Source organism: Bidens hawaiensis, unplaced genomic scaffold (assembly GCF_021521415.1).
Source record: "Bidens hawaiensis isolate Kalapana, Puna unplaced genomic scaffold, B.hawaiensis_p1.1 tig00053955_1, whole genome shotgun sequence".
NCBI classification, from domain to species: domain Eukaryota; kingdom Viridiplantae; phylum Streptophyta; class Magnoliopsida; order Asterales; family Asteraceae; genus Bidens; species Bidens hawaiensis.
In genome coordinates, this window is record NW_027506276.1 from 45199 (window position 1) to 67374 (window position 22176).

The 22176-nt window shown below is 35.8% G+C and overlaps 3 protein-coding genes and 1 long non-coding RNA gene across 4 annotated transcripts; 1 reads left to right on the forward strand and 3 right to left on the reverse strand.

Moving 5' to 3' along the window:
- The first annotated feature begins 2992 nt into the window (after nt 1-2992).
- LOC143617333 (uncharacterized) lies at nt 2993-3665 on the forward strand. Its single transcript, XR_013150812.1, has 3 exons — nt 2993-3121; nt 3258-3348; nt 3437-3665. It is a non-coding gene; the product is annotated as an uncharacterized LOC143617333 (long non-coding RNA).
- A 2567-nt stretch (nt 3666-6232) lies between these two features.
- On the reverse strand, nt 6233-8371 carry LOC143617332 (splicing factor U2af small subunit A-like). The gene is made up of 4 exons (XM_077089927.1): nt 7990-8371; nt 6653-6739; nt 6483-6564; nt 6233-6396 (listed from the first exon to the last, which is right to left on the reverse strand). Exons 1-4 carry the CDS (start codon nt 8224-8226, stop codon nt 6266-6268), a joined length of 537 nt encoding a protein of 178 aa, XP_076946042.1. The 5' UTR covers nt 8227-8371; the 3' UTR covers nt 6233-6265.
- Nucleotides 8372-8926: 555 nt separating this feature from the next.
- Nucleotides 8927-9703, reverse strand: LOC143617331 (uncharacterized). Its single transcript, XM_077089926.1, has one exon. It carries the CDS (start codon nt 9664-9666, stop codon nt 8998-9000), a length of 669 nt encoding a protein of 222 aa, XP_076946041.1. The 5' UTR covers nt 9667-9703; the 3' UTR covers nt 8927-8997.
- Nucleotides 9704-11872: 2169 nt separating this feature from the next.
- On the reverse strand, nt 11873-21466 carry LOC143617329 (DNA repair protein RAD5A-like). The gene is made up of 20 exons (XM_077089923.1): nt 20832-21466; nt 20629-20762; nt 20410-20545; nt 20268-20321; nt 20029-20175; nt 19774-19925; nt 18821-18905; nt 18404-18634; nt 17441-17587; nt 17198-17353; nt 16481-16548; nt 16125-16247; nt 15932-16031; nt 15726-15838; nt 14517-14792; nt 13501-13701; nt 13304-13397; nt 13147-13218; nt 12960-13058; nt 11873-12284 (listed from the first exon to the last, which is right to left on the reverse strand). Exons 1-20 carry the CDS (start codon nt 21342-21344, stop codon nt 12162-12164), a joined length of 3024 nt encoding a protein of 1007 aa, XP_076946038.1. The 5' UTR covers nt 21345-21466; the 3' UTR covers nt 11873-12161.
- Between the last annotated feature and the right edge of the window lie 710 nt (nt 21467-22176).

Below are 22176 nucleotides of genomic sequence, written 5' to 3' on the forward strand. Positions count from 1 at the left end.
CTTCCATCTGGAGTTCTTGTTGGACTGTACGTTATCCCTTCCGCCTAACCGATGCTGCAAGCCGGATGAGGTGTCAAAGTTTACCCTTGACTGCCAAATGCCTAGCTTCCGCTTTTTGTTTAATCGGGCGGTGAGAACCTTGTCCTCTCTTGTTTTCTGGGTGTAGAGGTTTGTGCTCTGTGGGAGATCTCTACCCAGTTGCTTCTCCGTTTCCGCAAAGCGTTTAGCTGCTGTCATGATGGCATCCCATGTGGATGGCATGCCATCTTTACCTGTTAAGGTGCGGATGAGCTCTGGGTCGTTCGCGCCCTGTATGAAAGCAGCGCGAACAAGATCTTCGCTAATATTACCCAGACTCAGCTTCTTCGAGTTGAAGCGAGTGATGAAGTCCAGCAAAGATTCATCTGTCTCTCGAACGCATTTGAGGATTGTCCATTGCTCCTCTGTATACTTTCTTTGCTGGCTGAAGTGCTGGCTAAACTTCTGTTGGAAGTCTGCCCAGCCGTAGATGTGGTTGACCGGTAGACGATCGAACCACGCTCTAGCAGCCCCAACCAGTGTCATTTGGAACATGTAACACCACGTAGGTTCCGTCCAACTACTGACGGTTGCCCCCGCTATGAATCTGTTCAAATGATCATCGGGGTCAGATATACCATCATATGTGCCTATGCTTGACATTTGTTTGGCACTCTTTGGGGCGATTGCTTCCGCAATGTCCCTTGCAAATTTGGACGTTCCCGCATTTGCAACGTTTGGTCTGAACGTTTTGGAGAAGTCTCGTGGACTTCCACCTGTGCTTTTTGGTTTGAAGGCTTGTCCAAAATGCCTTTTCGGTTGGGATTCCGTTTCCTTACGCTTCCCTTTTGCCCTATGGCGAGGGTTCGCGTCGGAGTCGGATTCCTCCGAGTCATCCAAGTATTCGAATTCGTCGGCCTGTTGTACGGAACGCAAGCGTTCGTCCAACTCAGCCTGAAATTCCTTTTGTCGTGCCTCCGCCCATGCTTTAACTTCATCGAGAGTTTGGCGGGGGAGTCTTCGTTTCTCCAACTGGGTATTGGTGGATCCCGGTAGGCGATCATTTACTGCACTTGCCCCAGCTTGAGTAACTGGGGTAGTGTTCGTAAAATTTACTTCACTTGCCCCGGCTTGGGTAACCGGGGTAGTGTTTGTAAAAACTGTGTTGCCGGTATTCCCCCCAGTAGCTGGGGTTGTGGTTACCAGAATTTCTCTAACCATCTTTCTAGAAGTTTGAAAAAACTGGAGAAAAATGAAGTTCTAGCTTTATGCACGGATGGCGCCAATGAAGAAACACTAACCGGACCCCGAGCAGATTACGGATAACCTGGGGGTTAGATAGATGTTTCCCACGAGGGGTGAGACCCTGAGAAGATGGTTCTTCTGATAACCTGCAAAACAGACACCGTGAGCTTGTCACTGAGAAGGGGGGGGTTCCTCCTTGTGACCACCCTCCGGCGTGAGAATCAGACTAGATTGCTCTTTAAATATAAATGTATATTAAGAGATTGCTAGAGCAGATATCAGGTATAATATGATGATACAAGATAAGATATGATAAGATGAGATGGTCATACCATTTGTGGTATTTATAGCCGAAGGTAGGTTTCCAAGGAGGTGTGGCCGGCTGCAACAGTGTTCCTGTTCCACCAACAGTAGCCTACGCACGTGCCCTGCTGGTAGTTGGTGGGTAGGTAGCGGCTGATAGCGACCAGGCCTGCTGTATACTATTCCTTTTCCACCAACTGCCGGCTACGCACGTGGTATGACAAGAGTTGGTGAGTAGGCAGCGGCTAATAGTGACATACAGTGTAGGAGCATGATGCTCGCCATACTGTTGTCCATAAGCTGTCGTATCTTTAGTCAGATCTTTTTCCCATACCTCGTCAGGTACAGTACAGAAGATCTTCCCGTATCGTACGGACTGGCTTATTTGGGCGGGAGTATTCCCCCTCCCGCCACTGTGCGGGATTGTTCCCGGCTTCGCTCATTCCTTCAGGTGACACTGAATGATCGAGAGCTAAGTGCCTTGTGCGTGTAGCCTTGCTGCGCGGGTGGCCTTCCCTAATGGCTTGTATCCGAGGCTGCGGGGACAGGCGGAGTCCTTCACCATTGGGAGGCATTTCCTGCGGGAACAGCTTGCGTACTGCGCGTAAGGACGTCACGTCTCTGAGCATGGTTGGTCCTGCGGATCCAGTTGGTTTCTGCGCAGACGTCCCTGTTCAAGGTGAGTCTTGCGGGTCCAACTGGGCTCTGCTGGGACCTACCTCTTCACCTTTGTTTGTTGATAATTATCTTGCATTATGTTATTATTTGCGTGTATCATAGGGTTCTTGATTGGTTTAGATACTGATTGTTTGTTGGTTATGTTGGATCCTTGACCGTATAGTTTGCTTTCACTAGCGGTAGTGATGATTCTGGTGAGTCTTGTTTATAATAGATTGTTATTATTATTATTATTATTATTATTATTATTATTATTATTCTGTGTTAGTGTCGTTTGGCTAAAGTTGGATTGTAAATCATGTTGTTTCAGATTCATCGGATGAAGAAGAGCCTGTGGCTGTAAATGCGAATCGTAAGAAGTTCTTTACTTCTGTGTTTAATGTTAAATTTGTTGGATACTGTTAGAATGTTTGTATGACCAACCCGAATTACTTTTGTTTATTTATGTTTAGGTGTTCATGAAGAAAAGCCATTGAATAAAGTAACTGCAAAGACGGAATCATCATCTGATGATGATTTGGAAGATGACTCTGAAGATGAATCTGACGATGATTCAGATAAGCCATTGAATAAAGTAACTGCAAAGGTGGAATCATCATCTGATGATGATTCGGAAGATGTCTCTGAAGATGTATTTGACGATGATTCAGATAAGCCATTGAATAAAGTAATTGCAAAGGTGGAATCATCATCTGATGATGATTCGGAAGATGACTCTGTAGATGAATCTGACGATAATTCAGATAAGCCATTGAATAAAGTAATTGCAAAGGTGGAATCATTATCTGATGATGATTCCGAAGATGACTCCGAACATAGCTCTGATGATGATTCAGATGACGAGTCGATGGAAGATGATGACTCTGAAGAGGAAAAGGTGGTTACTTTATGACTTTTGTGGTCTTTCTTGATGAAGTTTAATGTCCTAATGACAGTTTTTTTGTATGTTTTTGAATCTTTTTGTTATACAATTGTCTAATTTCTTAAACCATTATGCTGTAATGTCTTGATAGGATGTGAAGCCTGTGAAAAGACCCGCAGAATCTGCATCTAAGTCTCCGGTTTCTGTTAAGAAAGCAAAATCCAACACCGCTCAAAAATCAGGTTTTACATATTAACTATTTGTTTATTGTTTAAATCTAACATGTCTTTTTTTAAACCTCTGGATTAACAGAATCTTTATTATTTGCAGGTGGAAAGAAAGGTGGCAATCGTTCGTAGATGATGATACATATATCATAGTGTTACTAAGCTTATTTATGGCCAATTTTGATTTTCTTATATATCTATTTAAAAAGGTGTTAATGAAATTTTTGGGAAGTTATGTTACATTGTGAACTGATGTTTTGAGTATTAGAAATGGTTTAATTTATGTCTTGTGATTGTGATTTTAAGATCTTCATCTTTTCTGTTCAACTATGGATACATCATACATGAACCTTTATGTTTAGTGTAAAACATAAATGCTATAATTTGTGTCAGTTTTTTCTTTTTTTTTTGTGATCATTTCTTGGCCCAATTTTATAGCAGAATTGACCTTCGGTCGTGTTTAGGTTCTTGTAGTCTGAGACCCGGTTGTTTTGAGTGTTAATCGTAAATTGAATTCGGATTTTTAATCTACCAACTTGAAATAGTCTATATTCAGTTATTCACACAAACGTTTGTAATGTATACAGTTAACTTAATACAGTTTCTTTAAATTTATTGTGTTTTTTCTCGAACACACTCCACCATTTTTCTTGTCTCAGTTTTATATTATTAAACATCTCAGTTAAACTTTAAAAGATTGCAACACTAAAACCATCTACTAGAGTAAACCGACTTTTATGTAAACATAATTTAAGTGAATTAAATCTACCTTACTTTGATGTTTTCCAACATTAATAAAACTCTAGTTTCTTATTGGTCCCAAGGTAAAGAATAACCAGTTACACCAAAAGATGCAGTCAATACAGCCAGAACCACACCTGTAACCCAAGTTAATTCGCGCGGTTTTTTAAATCCACCGGTGAGATATACACGAAATTCATATTAGTGATGGTATCCTTAAGAATGACTTTATGGCATTGGGGTAACTTTGGAATACAAAGTTGACCCTTGGCACCAACTATCTTATTAATCAGTGCATTAAAAAAGTTTTGAGTTATCATCTCCTTCCTTAACCCACTTGTGCTTAATTGTTCAATTTGTGATTTTCTTTCGTAAACAAGCTTGCACGTAAAACTTTGACATTATGAAGCGGGATCCATAACAAGTGCGGTTTAATAGTATATTTAGGACTAAGTTTTGGAAGCACACTTAAAACATGTAATGATTGTGTATGACCATGACTAGGTTAACTAAACAAAAGTAGCTTATTCACCTTATTCTAGACTCTTACAATAATCATATTAATAGTCATAGTGATAAAAATGATAAGGATAACATCACATGTAACAAAAAACCAACTCATTGTAATAGCATTTTGTCAAGTAACAACCTTATAGGCAACGTGTGTTCCGACTTCAAAAAAAGTGAAATCAGCACTTCTATTAGAGTCGTGAAGTTGTTGTGGTCGGTCCTAAAGGGAGAACCATTCTTCTTACTTGCTATATTCCCACATCCTTGCGCAGCGCAACTCGTTCTTCGAGCCATGCTTCCCCCACTCCCCGTAAAACGTCCAAAACATGCCCGTATGAAGTATAACCAAGTGGTAAGGCATCGACCATTGGTACCATTATGCAAAGGTTCGAATACTTTTACTCCATATTATGATCACCCAATCAGATCTATCAAAAACAGTATAGGGGAAGCGGCTGGCTGCAGTCCCTGAGTCCAGCTTGTAGCAAGCCAACAAAACTTGACAACAAACATAACATTTGTAACATGTGAAACAAGTTGATACCTAAGATGTAATACATATCTGAAAATAAGAATCAAAGAATAAGGGTAACTCTTAAAGTCTTGTCATTTTACCTTTTTTTAACAACAAACTTTTTGAACTACCATCTTACATTTTATAAAGAGGACACCATACTAGTAGATTAAAGACGCCATACTACTAGATCAATAGATCATAAATTCTTATTATTTAATTGAGTAGATGTTAACCTTATATTACCAATCCAAACCATGAACACACCAACACAAAAGCCTTAAATATCCAAATAATTACCAATTTAAATGCAAAGCCAACATCCAAACCTCTTAAAAAGTATAAAAGAAAATCTAAAAGTCAATATATCACCAACTAGTCTAAAATAAAATCCATTAAATCTAACAATTCCTCAACCCTAATCTCATTAAGTTCATACTTCATTCAAATGCAAACACCAAAGCTTGTAACTCACATCTTCCCCTGCAGATTCCTGTCACATATAATCACCTGTAAAACAATTCACAACAAAACATAAGGTTATTATTATTCATGGTTAGAAGAAGCAATGTAGAGCACCCTCCACCTGCAAATCTTTAACCTAACTCTGCAAAATCAACTTCACTAAGCATCAACAAAAACAAATGCACAAATCGTAACAAACTAGAATGTGTAAAAATTATATCACCCGGCCTCGATGCATGCTTATCATAGAGAACCTAACTGCAAAAAACACAACTTTGTGCACAAGTGAAGTAGGTATGCATGCTTCTCAAAACCAAAGCTTAAACATGATCAGTGGCAAATAGCTAGTTGCTAATGAATATATGCTAAGCCAGATATTACAAGTGGCAGACACCTTTTGTTATTTGTGAACAAATACCAGTGCAGGAACCGAAAAATACAAAAATAAAACTGAATTTTGAAAGTGCCATTGTACGCCACACATCATGACAGACTAAGCCTGACAAACTGGGTTGGTCAAGCATGCTCGGGTGACAGGCCAAAACAGGTTTGGGTCAATACACGTTCTGGAGAAAACAAATTAGGGTAAAAACATGTTCGCTAAAAAAACTAATCAATTTTTCCTTCATTGTAGACAAATAGACAAACAACGGCATGGTGGTACTAAAAGAAAACGATAAAGCCTGACTGGAAATAAGTTAATCACCTGCCAATCTTTTTTAGATGCATAAAGTTGCAATAACCGCCTCGATTGCAGGTGTTTTCCTCATACTGTCTGCAAGTAGATTCCCGGAAATCAGTGACCGGTGAGAAGTCAACAATGATGGGTCGACCTGCAACATGCTCTCAAATTAACAGAAGCTGAAAACAATAATAACATATGAATGAATGGTATGCATGAAACAAGCAGAAACAATACCTGCATAATATCTTCCACTAAGATTCTTCAATGCTTTTGCAGCGTACTCTTCTTCCCTAAACTGAACATACACATTCCCCGCCTAATAATAAAACAAAAACAAAACATTAGATAACAATTAAAACAATACAAAGCATGCAGAATCAGATACTTGATACTTAATTACTTACCATATGGTCAGCAAGATTATCACAAACATTCAAGCTCTCAATTTCCCCATACTTGTTCAGCTCCTCAAACAGATCTTCATAGAAATCCTAAAATTTAATAAAATAAAATAAAAGCTCAAAACCTCATAGCTTGAATATACCCTAATTACATCTAGGAGTGAGTATGAGACCCAAATAACCAGATCAGAAATCGAAAAAACCCAACCAAAATAAAAACTGACGATTTGGTTTGCATGTAATAAAAACCGAAAACACTAAACAAAACCGAATTTCTAAATTTTTATTTTCTATATATTATTTTCTCTAATGGCAAAACCGAAAAAAACGAAACCCAACTTTCAAAAATCCCAATATTGAAGTTTCAGTTTGGTAAAATTCCCAAATCCCAAATAACCCAAGTGAGGAGGTTCAACGTCTAATGAGAAAGTGACACATGGCTTCAAAATCCATACCCTAATTACATCTAGGGGTGTGTATGAGACCGAAATCGAAAAAACACAACCGAAAGAAAAACTGACAGTGTGGTTTGCATGTAATAAAAACCGAAAACACTAAACAAAACCGAACTTCTAAATTTTCATTTTCAATATATTATCTTAAGCAACTCAAAATTTAGCCCAAATTTATTTTTTTTGGCCAAAATTTTTCTCTACTAACAAAACCGAAAAAATCGAAATCCAACTGTCAAAAATTCCAATATTGAAGTTTCATTTTTGGAAAAATTCCCAAAATAACCCAAATGAGGAGAGAGATGTTCCAAAAATGACCCGTGAAGCCCGTATCTTCACTATTAGGCTATGCGTAGTGGCAAGGCTACAAAATGGGGCGTTTCGTGACATGTGGCGTCATTTAGCAAAGGGTAGGTTTTTGTTTTGTGGGTGTAATGGTGTTGTAGCCCCATACACATATACATATATATATCACACACAACAATAAAATTATAATATTTTCTCAAACTTCGCAGGCGACAAATATTCATCCCCCCCACCCCCATCGCCCTCCAATGTCGCCCCACTACGCATAACCTGAGATTCAGCTACGAATGAGAAACTGACACATGACATCAAAATCTGATCGTCAAGATGAAATTGAGCTCAAATCTCATCGTCGTGTCGACTTGAAGCCTCATGTCAGTTTCTCATTTGACGTTGAATCTAATCATGAAGATGGAATTGGGACATTAACGGAACCTCTCACCTAATTTGGGTTATTTCGGGTTCAGTTTAAGCCGAAAACCGACACAAACCTAATTACCAAACCGGCTAACCATGCACACCCTAATTAGTAACTACAACTGAAACCAATTGACTGAAACAATTAAGTTAAGAGTTACATGCCTCGAAGTGATCTTGTATTTTTCTGGGATCAATAGGGTTTCCTTGCGCATCAACCCCAGGGGTGATCATATCAGGTCGCTGATACATGTTGGACAATAATAACGTGGGGCTAACGCTAGGTTTAGTGTGGAGTCTAGAACAACGATCGCCGTGTCTGCAAGCTCCGATTTTGAAGTAAAACGGGCAATTCACTCTGTCTTTCTCCGTACCGAATATTGAAGCTAAATGTTCCGCCATTGATTGATGAGGAAATCAAGCACTGGATTGATCTAGGGTTTCAGTTTTGTATGCAGAGTGAGGTGATAGATGACAAGTTGTTATTATTATTATTATTTATATAAGTTTGTTATAACTGACACCTGGAGTTCTTTCTGGATGCTTCTATTTGCAGATATAAAAATGTTAGTTTGATAAATAATAGTAATAATATTGATGATGATAACAAAGAGGTGGTTTGCCCGAGAGGTTAAGGGGGAAGACTTAAGATCTTCCGCACATAAGTGCGCGTGTGTTCGAACCTCACAGCCACCAATTTATTTTAATCTTTTTTTTATTGTAACAAGGTAGCGGCATAACTTATTTTAGGTGTGTACGTGCTGCGTTTTAGGTTAAAACCAAACCAAAAATTCGGTTTCTGAAATTTTGAAACTGTTCAGTTTCGGGTTTTTCAGTTTTGGTTTTATTGGTTTTTACGATTTGAGTTTACAAATTTTAGATCGAAAATAATGAATTTAGGTGTAAGTAATTTTGGTAGTTGTTAACTAATAGACTATTATATATTTGATCAAAAGTATTTAAATTACATATTTATTAATTTCTTATAAATTGCTTATAATAAAAATCTAGAAATTCGGTTCGGTTTTTTGCACACCCTAACTTATTTAGTATGGTTTTTCACTTTTTATTATTACTTTTGCATCAAATACTTTTGCAATAGTCATATTGTGAAATTACAAAACATAAACCTCCATTATGTTAATTAGGAATAAGTATAAACTGATCGTATTTTTAAGCTTTGTATTCCGCCCATAGTTGATCTACCGTCTTTCCTAACAAGTCAATGAAGAAACCATCATTATAACCATCTCTCATCTTCTTATTAAGTTCGGCCACAAACCCATCTCTAAGACCATTACAATAGTCAAGGAATCGAGCCGTCACATCATACCCTTGGTCCCATCTGTCTCCTTGCCCGGGCTGAACCCAATGGCTAGGCACGTTCCCGGCCTTTAACCTCACATAATCTGCTATTCCTTCAATCAATCCTCCAGGAGCTTGACCATTACCATTCCATTGCCATACATGAGTCATCTCATGATAAAGTACTCCGGTGATCTCATTTCTGACATCACCAGAATATCCTTGAATGTAATTTGCACTTACATGAATCTCGTCGTTTGAGGTATACGCAACGCCATCCATGTCATCTATGAACACGTTTACGCTTGCTACATTCTTTTTGTCGGTTTCAGTGTTTTGTTGGAATGTGGTCCATATGAAGTTTGTGGCCGAGCCTAGAGTTTGGGTGGTGTATTCGACACCGATCTCATTGGTGAACCTCACACCACCAGGGGTTGCTGCAGCCGTGTTGGTGACCGTGTAGTCCACAGCTGCAGCCAGTTGTAGGGCTGCCAGGATTGCAAAGAATGAGAGAAAGGAAGATATTTTGTGAGCCATTTTGTGGTTGTGTTCAAGTTGGATATATGGTTGGGTTTATATAGAAGGTGCATAATTAGGCTAATTAAAAGTAGACCAAGTCAAGTAGGCTCCACCATTTGAAAATTTATTATGAAAGACTTGCGAAATTTCGTTGCATCGATTATATTATTACTTTTTATGTATAGGAAAAAGAACTTTCAAACATGGTATAGAAACAAAGAATTAGAGACTATAAGGTGATTAATCAACGGAGCATTAATTTAAAGAAAAAAAAGCTTGACCTTTCATAAACTTATAACTCACTCTTTAATTTCAAAGTTTGTAATGAGGAGTTTTAGAAAATGTTTATTTACAATGTTAATAAGTTATAGATGATTATTTAAAAATTTCTGGTGATAAGGAGCTTATTGAGAACGAAGACAGGCTTGAAACCGTCACCGAGAACATGGGTTTTGATCTAGATGGACCCGTGCATGTGATTAGAATATGGTGAGATGATGTTGTTGATCATAATCTTTAAGTTTGAATTTAGAGTTAATTTGTTAATCCCTTTTATTGGGTATATTTTTTATTTATATTTATCTTTTATTAGTTAGCTTTTGGATATATATATCGTGACAAGATATTGAATAAGGTTTGACTTTTCCAAATGATAAGGTATCACTTCCTAGGGTACAACTTTTTTACCATTCAAGAAAAAAAAAGTTAGCCCTTGGATTTAACTATAAGTATGTGGGGGTGGGGGGCTTTGAACGATTTTATGTTCATGAACACTTAACTGAATCTCCCAAGTTTCTTTGATCTCACTATTACCGAGTCTATTGTGAAAAACGTGACATAAATTCGAAGGGCCAAAATGATTGGTGTGAGAAAGTACAAGGGTGGTACGACAAACTCTAAAGAGGTGGTTGGAAGGAAATTAATAAAATCCAATTATTAATTTGAATTACATAGAGTTTAAGTTGGTTATGATTATCTTTCTAATGTTTAGATAATGTTCATTTCTAATTTTCTAGGCCAAAGCCGCTGCAAAACGTCCATCCAACAACCTATTTCAATCGTGTTCATGGACCGCTCATCTTGCCACCTCAACAATTAATAACTTATAACTTTGTTTAGATTTTTTCTTGTGTGTAGACACTACATGATGGCCGGCCAACAATAATAAAATCCATTAGTGTCATTATTTTCGAGTACTACGCTTGTGGTAATGAACTTATGGCCCCATACCAAGAAACTTTTTGAACCATAATGGTAACCCGTCATGATTCATAATGATGATCAACACTTCATTATGTTCCGACTCTCGATTCTGATAGTAGAAAGTAGGGCTGACAATCTTTGACATGACTCATTAACATGATATGCCTTGACACTGAGTTAAACACGTTAGTGATTGGGGTAAACAAGTCAATAATTAATGGCACGATTAAAGAGACGGGTCAATCCGCTTATCCCATTGACCGCAACCATAGCACATTTAAGTCATCATGTTAAACTCATTTAAGAAATTTTTTTGCCATTTATTATAACCGCATAGTTTATAGTTTTATATTTATAATATATAAGAACTCTAAATATTAATTCTAGTATATGTTAGTTTTATCACATATATTGTTAACTTAACCGTGCCTTATTATTATTTAACCATAGTTAGTGAAATATGTAAATAATTATGTTAAGCGTGCCATGTTATTGAAATGGCTAAATTTAATAATGTTAAACATGGCGTGTCATATAGACTGCTTAATATTCATGTTCAAGTTATTATTTAAGAAAAGTGAATGACACATTTAGTTAAATGTGCGGTGCCATGCTTGACTCCTTTAACACAACACGATATGATTTAAGCTCGTGAACGATTTCAAGCAATATAGTGATCTTGACAACAATATCATCAATGTTACCTTTTCTTTTGGAACATTAATGCAATAATTAAAGCATTCGGTTTTTGCATCAGTAATAAAATAAATAAAAATCATTATCGGTCAATACCATTCAATAAAGATTATTAAAATCCAATAAACCTTGCTTAAAATGTGTAAATTCTAAGGTGTTCGTAATTTTGTTATTCTTTTTATACCGTTAAAAATATAATACATGAAGTATGAGATCATTGAGTGAAGATATGTCTTGGTCCCCATCTTTTACTTCCAAGTTCTAAACAAATGAAACAAGAACATATAAATAAAGTAACATCCTAGTGCATCACAAAAGCAACTTTCACTTCAAAATTATCAAGAATTACATATAGTTTATCGAAACCATGTCACAAATTGAAATCGGTACAAAAATCACATATAACTAACCTTACAAACTAAAGCTAGATTACAACCGCTCTGTATAGTGCTTTACACTTACTAGCCTTGTCTGTCTGCGTGTGTACTCAATCGGTGAACCAAGCCAGGTTCAACAAAAGTTGACCATTGCTCGTATACAAGACCACAAAACGCCAAATGATAGGTAAATACGAACCCACATAGGTCACCAGATGTGAACCAGATCAGACCCAATTATGTAAATAGCATCTTAAGTTCCTCAATACGTGCTGTTTGAACTTCCTGGTCTGTTAAGGCCCCAGAAATCATCCTTTGTTTACGTGCTTGAACCGCTTCCATTCTTTCCTCAACCGTACCCTACATATTAAATCAAGTTTTAAGTACAAGTGAACAAGATCTAATCCTATACTAAACTTATGATGCAATGTTTCGATGTGTGTTTAAATTATAAAACATCACAATATAGTTTCATTTCCGTTGCAACAAAGAAGATTAACTTGTTTTACTGTTTACACCTCTTTTAATATATTTAGAGATACGGGTGTAAACGAGCTGAGCCACTCGATATCAGCTCGCTAAAAGCTGAATCAGGCCGAGCTTAAAGAAGCTCGAGCCTATAATGAAAAACACATTTTGTGAAAATTACCTATTTACCCCTCTCAAAAAAATAAAAAAGAAAATAAGTGTGAAAATTACACATTTTTCTGTTTAGGCACAAGGGCATACTGGCCATTTTTGTAAAAAGTTAACAGTATACGTTAAAGAATTTAGTGAAAAAGTCGTAATGTGTTGCAGCTTTTCAAATAAAGAATTTTTTTTGTAATTAGATTAGTTTTAAGGGCACAACCTGTAAATTGGTACATACCTGAAGAACGAAATTACTCAGAATTTTAAAAAAATAACTACATAATAATATATTACATGCAAAAATCATAATATAAAAACAACTTACAGCACAGACATGTTATTTCAGGCTTTCACGTGTTAAAATAAAAAAAGCGTATATATACGAAAAAAAGAAGAAAAGTATACCTTCACGATAAAACGTTTGATAGAAACACTTTTTGTTTGTCCAATCCTGTGGATGCGCATGACAGCTTGTTCCTCAACAGCAGGATTCCACCAAGGATCCTAAAAAATAAATTAAAAACATGACAAATTTCCATCTTTAAAAAATGTTGGTACAATAATAATACACAAGACATGCATAAGTGAGTACCATGACAAATGCATTAGATGCCGCAGTAAGATTGATTCCAACTCCTCCGGCTTTCAATGACATTAACAATACCTACAAACATTAATAATAATGTGATGTTATAGAACCTAGAAAAATTTATATAGCATTAATGTTTTTATTTGTAATAGAAACACACCATAATGTCACTTTCTTCTGAAAACTGCTTTATGACCTTCTCACGTTGCTGTTGATTTAGAGTCCCATCAAGGCGAAGAAATGAAATGCTATTCCTGAACACATGTTTTACAAGAATTAGTTAAGATCAAAAAACTTAATTATGGTAGTTAAATATTAATAAATAAAGTTTACAAATTTCATAATATTGATGGTTACCTTGAAAGGGGGACCTGTAAAAGGTCTAAAAAGGCGGTCCATTGACTAAACACAATGCTTTTGGACCCTAATGACCGAAGAGTTTCCAAATCACGCAACAATGCAGAAACTTTTGATGATTCCACCCAATTTTTTTCTATATCAACTCTAAACCGACTGTCGGTTGGTGCTGTAATCAGTTCCTGTTTGCTCACCGTCTTTCTGCCAGATGAACGTAATTGTTTACATTAACAGATGATAACGAAAACAATATGCCAATTATCTAATAAACCTCTTATCTGATTCACAATTATCACACAGCGTTTTATTTATTTATTTTATTTTTATTATTCGAGTAAAAGATTTATTCTACATCACATAATCCACTTCAATCGCAATGCAGAACATTTACCAATTTTAGGGGTGTGTTTGAAACTTAAAAAACATCCAGAACCAAAAAAACCGTACCAAAATAATTCAACTCAAACAAAAGCATTGGTTTATGTTTCAAAAACTGAACTTTCAGTTCAGTTTTGGTTTTGCGTGTAGTTAAAACTGAAGCAAATTTATGGAATTTTACTTTTGAATTGCAAGTAATTTACAGGAACTTAATAAATAGTGCAACTCAAACATTTAGCCCAAATGCATAATAATCAGTTAAATAATAAGTAACAAAAGAATTTTAGGCCTGATTTTATAAATTTGGTCCAATTTTTTGGCCCAAAAAATTCACGCCTAGATGACAATATCTAAAAAACCGAAACCAAAAATATCAATATTGAACGGTTTCCAAGGTTTTTGGTTTTGTTTGACCCCAAACCGACCCATGCACACCCCTAGGCCCTATAGCCAATTCTTTTAGTATAACAAATTCAAGAGGTTTAGTCTCATGAACAAATAGATGACTTTTGAACTTTCGATCCGTTTGAAATTAGCGGACACCAAATCGACCCATTTGTGATAAAATAAAGTCCAACTGGGAAACAAATTATCACCTCCAAAATAAAGGGAAAAACAAGCTTTATCTTAAAAGATACCTACAAACAGGACAAAGGCCTGAATTAGAGTTTCTCCAGCTTGATAAAAGACATTCACGACATAAACGATGAGCACACGGTGTCAAAACTGCATCTTCAAAAGCTTCAAGACAAATAGGGCATTCTCCCTCTTCTCCCTTTTGTAACCCCTTCACAACTTCCTGTATGTAAGCTTTTGAAGGCATTTCTTTACCTTCTTCCATGGTTTCTTTACCGCCTTTAAGAAATCGTTTGGCCAATTTACCCAAATCTGAAAACTCCTGAGTATCCCCTCGACTGTCAAAACCAATGTTCATCAGAAATTACAAATTATATAATAACAAAATAATGGCAGTTAGCTATAATTGACTGTTTCATTGAATAGACAACAAAAATATATTCTGCATTGAGATTAGTCACAGTAATAGCATTGTTTTCATATTTGTTTATTTATTGGAACATACTGTTATAAGTAGTTGGGCTTAATTTTACATATTTTATGTGAAATGTAAAAATGGTAGTTAGTTGCAACACCCTTCACATGATAAACAAAGAAAACATTATGCAACTGAGATGATTCCAGGTAATAATGTTGTCTTCCACTTTTACTATTTGTTTATTCAGTGAACTAGAGTGTTATAAGTTACTGGATTTATTTTATTTACCACGAGATCGACAAATATTACAAAGATATAAGTTAAATACACAAATGGTCCTTATGGTCTGCCCAAGTTGCATGTTTGGTCCCCACCTTTTCAAAATTACAGTGGTAGTCTGTACTGTTCAGAAGCATGTAACACTGATAGTTCCGATCACTAATTTCTGTTAAATTTTTCCATTTAAGTTTTTATAAAATGACTAAATTACCCTTTTTATTAGAAAATTAAGATATTAACTATCCTAAATACTAAAAACAACGCAAAAAAAAACATTCGTAAAGAAGTATGTATGCATAATACACACTCTTTTTAGAACCAGTTTTATGTTGAGAAGTGCAAGAACCGAATAAAGCACTTGTAAGTTGTGCATTAAAAACTCAATGAGATAGTGAGTAGGCGATTATGTAACCATCTTCTTGATAACACTTAAAACAAGAGGTATAAGTACATTATGCGGTATGAAATTAATGAAAAAAAGAGGTACAAGTACATAAAGCCCTTGTACGTTGTGAACACTCTCGTGTGTGTGTGTGAAATTAATTGAAGAAAGTATGTAATGGTTGCTTCGTACCTCATAACAAGAAAAGGGTGATCACAACATTGACGAAGACGCAGGAGTAATTCTAAAATGGATGCATAGTTGTGGAGAACCCGCCCTTGCTCAACAAACTGATCAAATTTCACCTACAAGATTACATCCAAACAGCTTATGATTTAGGACGTGATGCATGATCAAGAGTCAAGACAACAAAGTTTACTAATCAATAATAAAAATACCTTGGATCTTTTAAAAAGAGCATCATAAAAATCCTTCTCAGTCTCCGTTTGTTCACAATATATTACCTTCATCTCAGCAGGCGGAAGAACTAATATAGGCCTGCAACAAAATAACACAAAATAATACCGCATAAAGAATAAAAATTACAGATAACAAATGAAAAATAAAAAAAGCATGCTAATAATTCCTAACCTGCCTTCTTTGTCAGTGCTGAACTTAGTTCTTCTTAGCATTATTGGCCTTAAAATGTTTTGGACCATACTTAAGCCTCTCTCATCACCATCCTCAAAAGGTTTTTGGATTAACTTGTTCCACCTATTTAAAAATATATATATTTTTTCAAATTATGTGAAACTATGATTAAAAATTTATACTGTATCGTTCATAATCCAAACTTTGGAATAAAACAATTTAAAAGGTTTTGTGCATTTAAAATGTGACCATTTGAAGCTAGTAGCATAAAGCTATCTAATGTATATAAAAATATAAAATAAACTTGTACCGTACAAATAGACGTATGTTTAGAATGATAGGAAAACAAAGCATACCATGACCAGCTTCCCCATGGTTCAATCCCTAAGAACCGAAGAAGACTAAAAAGATCCTCCAACTTATTCTGTAACGAAAAGATAACATGTCAGAAAATCTTAAGCAAATTATCAGTTATAAAAATTACCATGCAAAAAGGTATACTGATTATATTTTATCTTTAACACGCCAAGGGTGAAGGGTCTCGCTGGAAACTACTCTATCCCCATGAATAGAGGTTTGCCAACATCCCACCCTCCACTGGGATTACGGAATACGGTTGTTATTTTATCTCTAGTGGGTCAAATATGTATGTGGAGGGCACCAAAATACACATCTGGTTTCATTTATACCAACACCAGTCCAAACATGCCAAATGACAAAAACGCCCTTGCGTTTTTCTAAAATATAAAAAGCATTGTAGGTCAACCAGACCTGGTTTTAATTGTACTAAAATGATTCGGTTTGACCGGTAATACAGTTTAGCCAGTGACCATTGGTAGCAGTAGTATTAGTAATCCCGTTCTTCATTTTTATTGGATTGTCTATCTATGTTATCAGTTTAATCACTGTAAATTGGAAATTTAGTCCACTAGTTGGATTACAATATCAATTCCATTGTTTGCTGCTTTTTATTTTCCGGTTTCTATCAACCGGTTACTCAACCAACTCGATCACCTTTTTTGCCAAATTTAAGCAAAAGTATCGAAAAACTATATTATTAAAAAGTTGCATACTTGAATAGGGGTGCCGGTAAGACACCACCGCCGATCAGCAACAAGGGTAGCAGCCGCCAGTGAAATCTGGCTTTTAGAAGATTTGATGGTATGTGCCTCATCAAGCACCACCCTAAACCACCGTACAGAATAAAGGCCACCACGTTCTTCAGCATTCTACAACAAATATATAATGAAAATATGAAAAAGAAAGCAGTTTTACATTTATAAAAGAAAATATATAAAATGAAACAACTAGGTTACCTCAGATGAATATTCTGAAGCCACAACTCCATATGTTGTCAACACAACATCACATTGAGCTAATATTTTGGCATCTTTTGGACGACTTTGCCCATAGTGAACATAAATAGACAAAGACCCCGGTTCAGCATGGCTTTCAATCTCTGCCTATTAGCAATATTAACAAGAAGCTAAATTTAGATCTTTCTTGATAGAAGATAATTCATAAATTTACATAAGGGTGTGCATGAAACCAAAATAACCAATCCATAACTGAAATAACACACCTGACCGAACTGAACTAACCAAACTCAGCCCAAAACCAATGATTTGGTTATATGTTTTTTGAAGAACCGCATTTCCGGTTCGGTTTCTGTTTTGCGTGTACTCATCCCCAAATAATTCTAACCAAACCAGTAAAAACGAATCGACTTATTTAACTAAACCAAACCTGTAAAAAACAATTTTGCATAGAATAAATCGTTTTATTTGGATGTTTGCTATTAAATTTATGACATGTAAACTTCATTTTTGAATGTTAACTAATTTATAAAAACTGAATACATGGTGAAGCCTAGAAATTTTAGGCCTCGATGTGTAATAATCATTTAACTATCAAATAACAAAAAAATTAGCCCAAAATTACATAACCAAAAATTCCCAAAACCAAACCCACCATGAACACCAAAGAAACCAAAGGTTTTCAAAAATCTAAAAATCAATTGTTCGTTATTTGGTTCGGTTTGAGCCCAAAATCGACCCATGCACACCCTTAAACACATATTTGTGTTGAATTAGGCTGACACTAACACTTTTGTCCACTTTTTTATTTAAAAATAATGTCTTGATTATCATTAAGAAATTTTATTACCAAAAAAACAAACTTGGACCAAATTTTAACTTGTTCAAGCCATTTCCTTTTTAGATAGTTTTTTTAAGCAAGTCAAAATTGTCAACTTTTAGTGTGAACATACAAGGTTTTACCTTCCATTGGCCTATAAGAGTCATAGGACATATGATCAAATTCCCTCCACCAATAAGCAACTGTTTTTGCTTTTTAAGCTTATCAAAACCGGAAAATTTAGTTAATTTTTTTGGAGATTGATCTGACGCTTCTTTATTTTCACTATCTAATGATCCGCCTCTTTCGGTATGAGCAAGAAGAAGTGATATTGTCATTATTGTTTTTCCAAGCCCCATTGCATCTGCCAAAATCTTCATATGTATTATGACCACAAATTAGTCCTACACCTCAAATTATAAAAACATAACAAACAAGGGCCAAATGCATATATGTCCTTATTAAAAGTTCAAACTTTCAAATATACCCCTCTAAGTTTCATTATATGAAAATAAACTATTAATAAACACTAAAATTAAAGCTAGAAAGTAGAAACATACTCCTCCTCTTGCCATTTGAAGGGTGCTAGGAAACTCTACTGTAGCTTCTCCTGAAAACGCGTTTACATAAACTATAAACTTCCTCCTGCATAAAGGAACAAAATATAAGGCAAAATACATAAGTTTAGTTGATGTGACAAACTAACTATCAGCCATTGCACTTTGACGTGGAATTAGAGTTAGAAATTTGGACCCGTTATTTATGATTGAGGTTGATTTGGATTATGTTAAATCTCAAACATGCCTAAAGAAAAAAGAATGGCTGCAAACAAATAGGGGTGTAAATGTTGCAAGCCGCCAGTGAGCTACTCGAGATATGCTCGCTAAAAACTCGAATCAAGTTGAGCTTAAACAAGGCTTGAGCCTAAATAAAGTTGTTTAATAAATTAGCCCGAGCTTCATATCAAGCTCAAGCCGAGTTGAAAGCCTAAACAAGCCTGTTATTTATATAACATTATAACTTTTATTTAATATATTAGAAACATATATATATAATAATTACTATTAAATATAATTTTTTTATAAAACTAAATAATATATATATATATATATAGTTATACATGTACTAAGCCCAAACCAAGCTTGAGATTGAAAAACTACTCAAAAGCCAAGCTCGAGCTTTAGATAGAGCTTGAAACAAGCCAAGATCGAGCCCTCATAAGTTAAACAAGCCAAGCTAAAGCCTAGACGAGCCCGAGCTCAGGCTTGACTCGACATGTTTACACCCCTACAAGAAAAATAACAGGTCAAATGGTTCAAAAGGTTTGTAGCCATACAAAGTGTATTATTCATGTATATAACATCCCACGTTCCTTAATCAAAGATTTAGATTACTAACATAATAACATTATAGCCATATTTAAGACATTAACTATTTATAATACATCAAAAAAGGTTTCTACAAGCCAACCCAACCCGTTTGACCTGCCCATTTTGCATGAAAAAAGATATACTTGTCTGCAAGGTGATAAGCATCCCAACATGGATGAAGAGTTGTAGCTGCATCATCAACAGAAGGTCCCTTCTCCAAATTAACCATCCAATGAAGTGCTTGCTTTTGATAAGGGCGAAGATCACACATTAAAGCACTTGGAGATTCCATTTCCTAAAACAAATAATGTATTTATAAACGTTTTCAGATCGTATACAATGCATTAAGTCACTATGATAATATAATTATTCATCATATAATAAAGTTAAAAAAATACTTCTAACTCGGAGCCACTTGCAACACCAACAATATTGTCAAGATCATTATCTGAGATAATCTCCTCGTTTTCAACTGTAGTTCCGTTGGAAGATGAGTCCTTAATTTTGCTAGAATTAATTAATCGAGCAGCAACACCAGAACTGTCCTGTTTATGTAGAACAATAAATAAGCAATATACTGTAAACATAATAACTATATGCTACAAAATAAAAAATAAGTTATAAAAAAGGAACATACCTTTACATCTAAAGGTCTCTTCTTTGTGTACAAGTCACTAGGCGTAAATTCTGCCTAAATACAAAAAAAAACAATCAAGAATGAAACTTTTCACCATCCTTGTTAAAAATAAAAAGCATAAATAAAATTCTGAAAAGAATACCTTTTTAAATGGAACGAGTCCAAGTAACCGAAACAAGGTTGGAATGGGATGTATGGAGGTTTCATCATTGGAAGTGTTGGGTACTTTAACAGAGGTTTGAAGACTTTTGTGTAAGATCGAGCTATTAATGTACACACTGTTAAACAAACGTAAACAAACTATTAATCTAAATGACCATAATTAACCTAAATACGCCAATGAAGTACATCATTTGCATACCTAACAGACAAATTAATAGTATCCATAAGTCCCAAATTAACAGGAGCCGATTTACAAAAACCTTCAATTTGAATCTTCTTATCTCTCACAAGAGGCAAAAGACATCTAGACCACTCATTCGGAATCCTACCAATCTGCCAACGATTCGTTAATAAAAAAATCAAGTTTAAATGTGTAACAATCAACTGTTAACTAACAGATACCTCCCAGGAAGCTGACGTAGAAAACCTCACAATCTCCGAACACGCGGCCGGCTGCCTACCACGCCCGCCACCAAATTTCCCCGGTGACGGCCCGGTCAAAAACCTCTCGGGCGGAAACGTAAAATTCACTCCATCACCAGCTTTAATCTTATTCCCTTTACATGTAGACAACCCTGCCACGTCAGCACAGCCCACAAACCACCACTTACTACTCCCAACGACGTCGTTTCCAGTCTTAACTTTAATCTCCGTTGACTTGCTTGTACTCGGCTCTTCATTTACAATACGATTGACATTATTATTCGCAATTGCAGTAACATTAGGGCTTGAAACTTTTGAAATTTTGGGGGTTTCGGATCGCTTGAAGCTCGGGGTGTCGAATATGATGTTGATTGCGGCGGTGGCGTCGTTATTGGCCATGTGAAGAGCTCTGACTACGTCCATTTTGGAATACTCTGGACCGACGATGGATTGGACGGTTGTGATCAGCTCATCGGTGATTTTGCTCCCCATGTTGGGTGTATCTGTTGATTGGAAGCAGGGGAATTTGTTAAACCCTAGACCTAATTGAATAAATAATAAGCGCCAATTGATTATGAATTCACGTGGTTGTTGTGCATCGTGTGAGAATTTGATGAGTGTTTGCGGGAAGAATAGGGGTTTAGGGTTTGATAATAGGGCGCTTTATCTTCGGTTCCCGCCATTTATTAATTGTCATATTTATTTCATGTATATAGATTTTAAATAAAATTCATCTATTAATTGTAGCAAATAACGTTCTCAACTAACAAGTTTGCCGTTACAGTCTCGTATTTGTTTTCAGTGGTCTGCAACTAACAGAATTTTAAAGTCGTTAGTTGAACGTCGCCGGAAAAACGTTTTAAGCTCGAAAAGTCATATTGTTTAATTGAAAACTCAACTGAACACCACCACCATCACCAACTAACTCACCACCACGTGAACGCCACCAACTATTCCGATGGTGGTTCTAGGGTTCCAACGACCTCAATAATTGAAGCTTTGCTAAAAAATGTTTCTAAAGGTCCGATATAATGTTACAAAGATGTTTATGATGAAAAGGATGACTATTCTAGCAAATATGTGAGTTTTCCAGTCAAAAATGCTTTTCCGACGACTTGCATTTAAAGGCGTTAGAATTTTATTAGTCGTGGACCATTGGGAACAAATACGTGGACATGTTATTAATTTCGGTTGGTGCAGCAAAAGTAAACTATTGAAAATCACAATTATTGAATAAAGTTAATACACAAGCATCAACAAATCACAAGTATGACCATATAAAGTTTTTAAGAGATGCTAACGTGTGCTTTCTAATGTTTTTTCA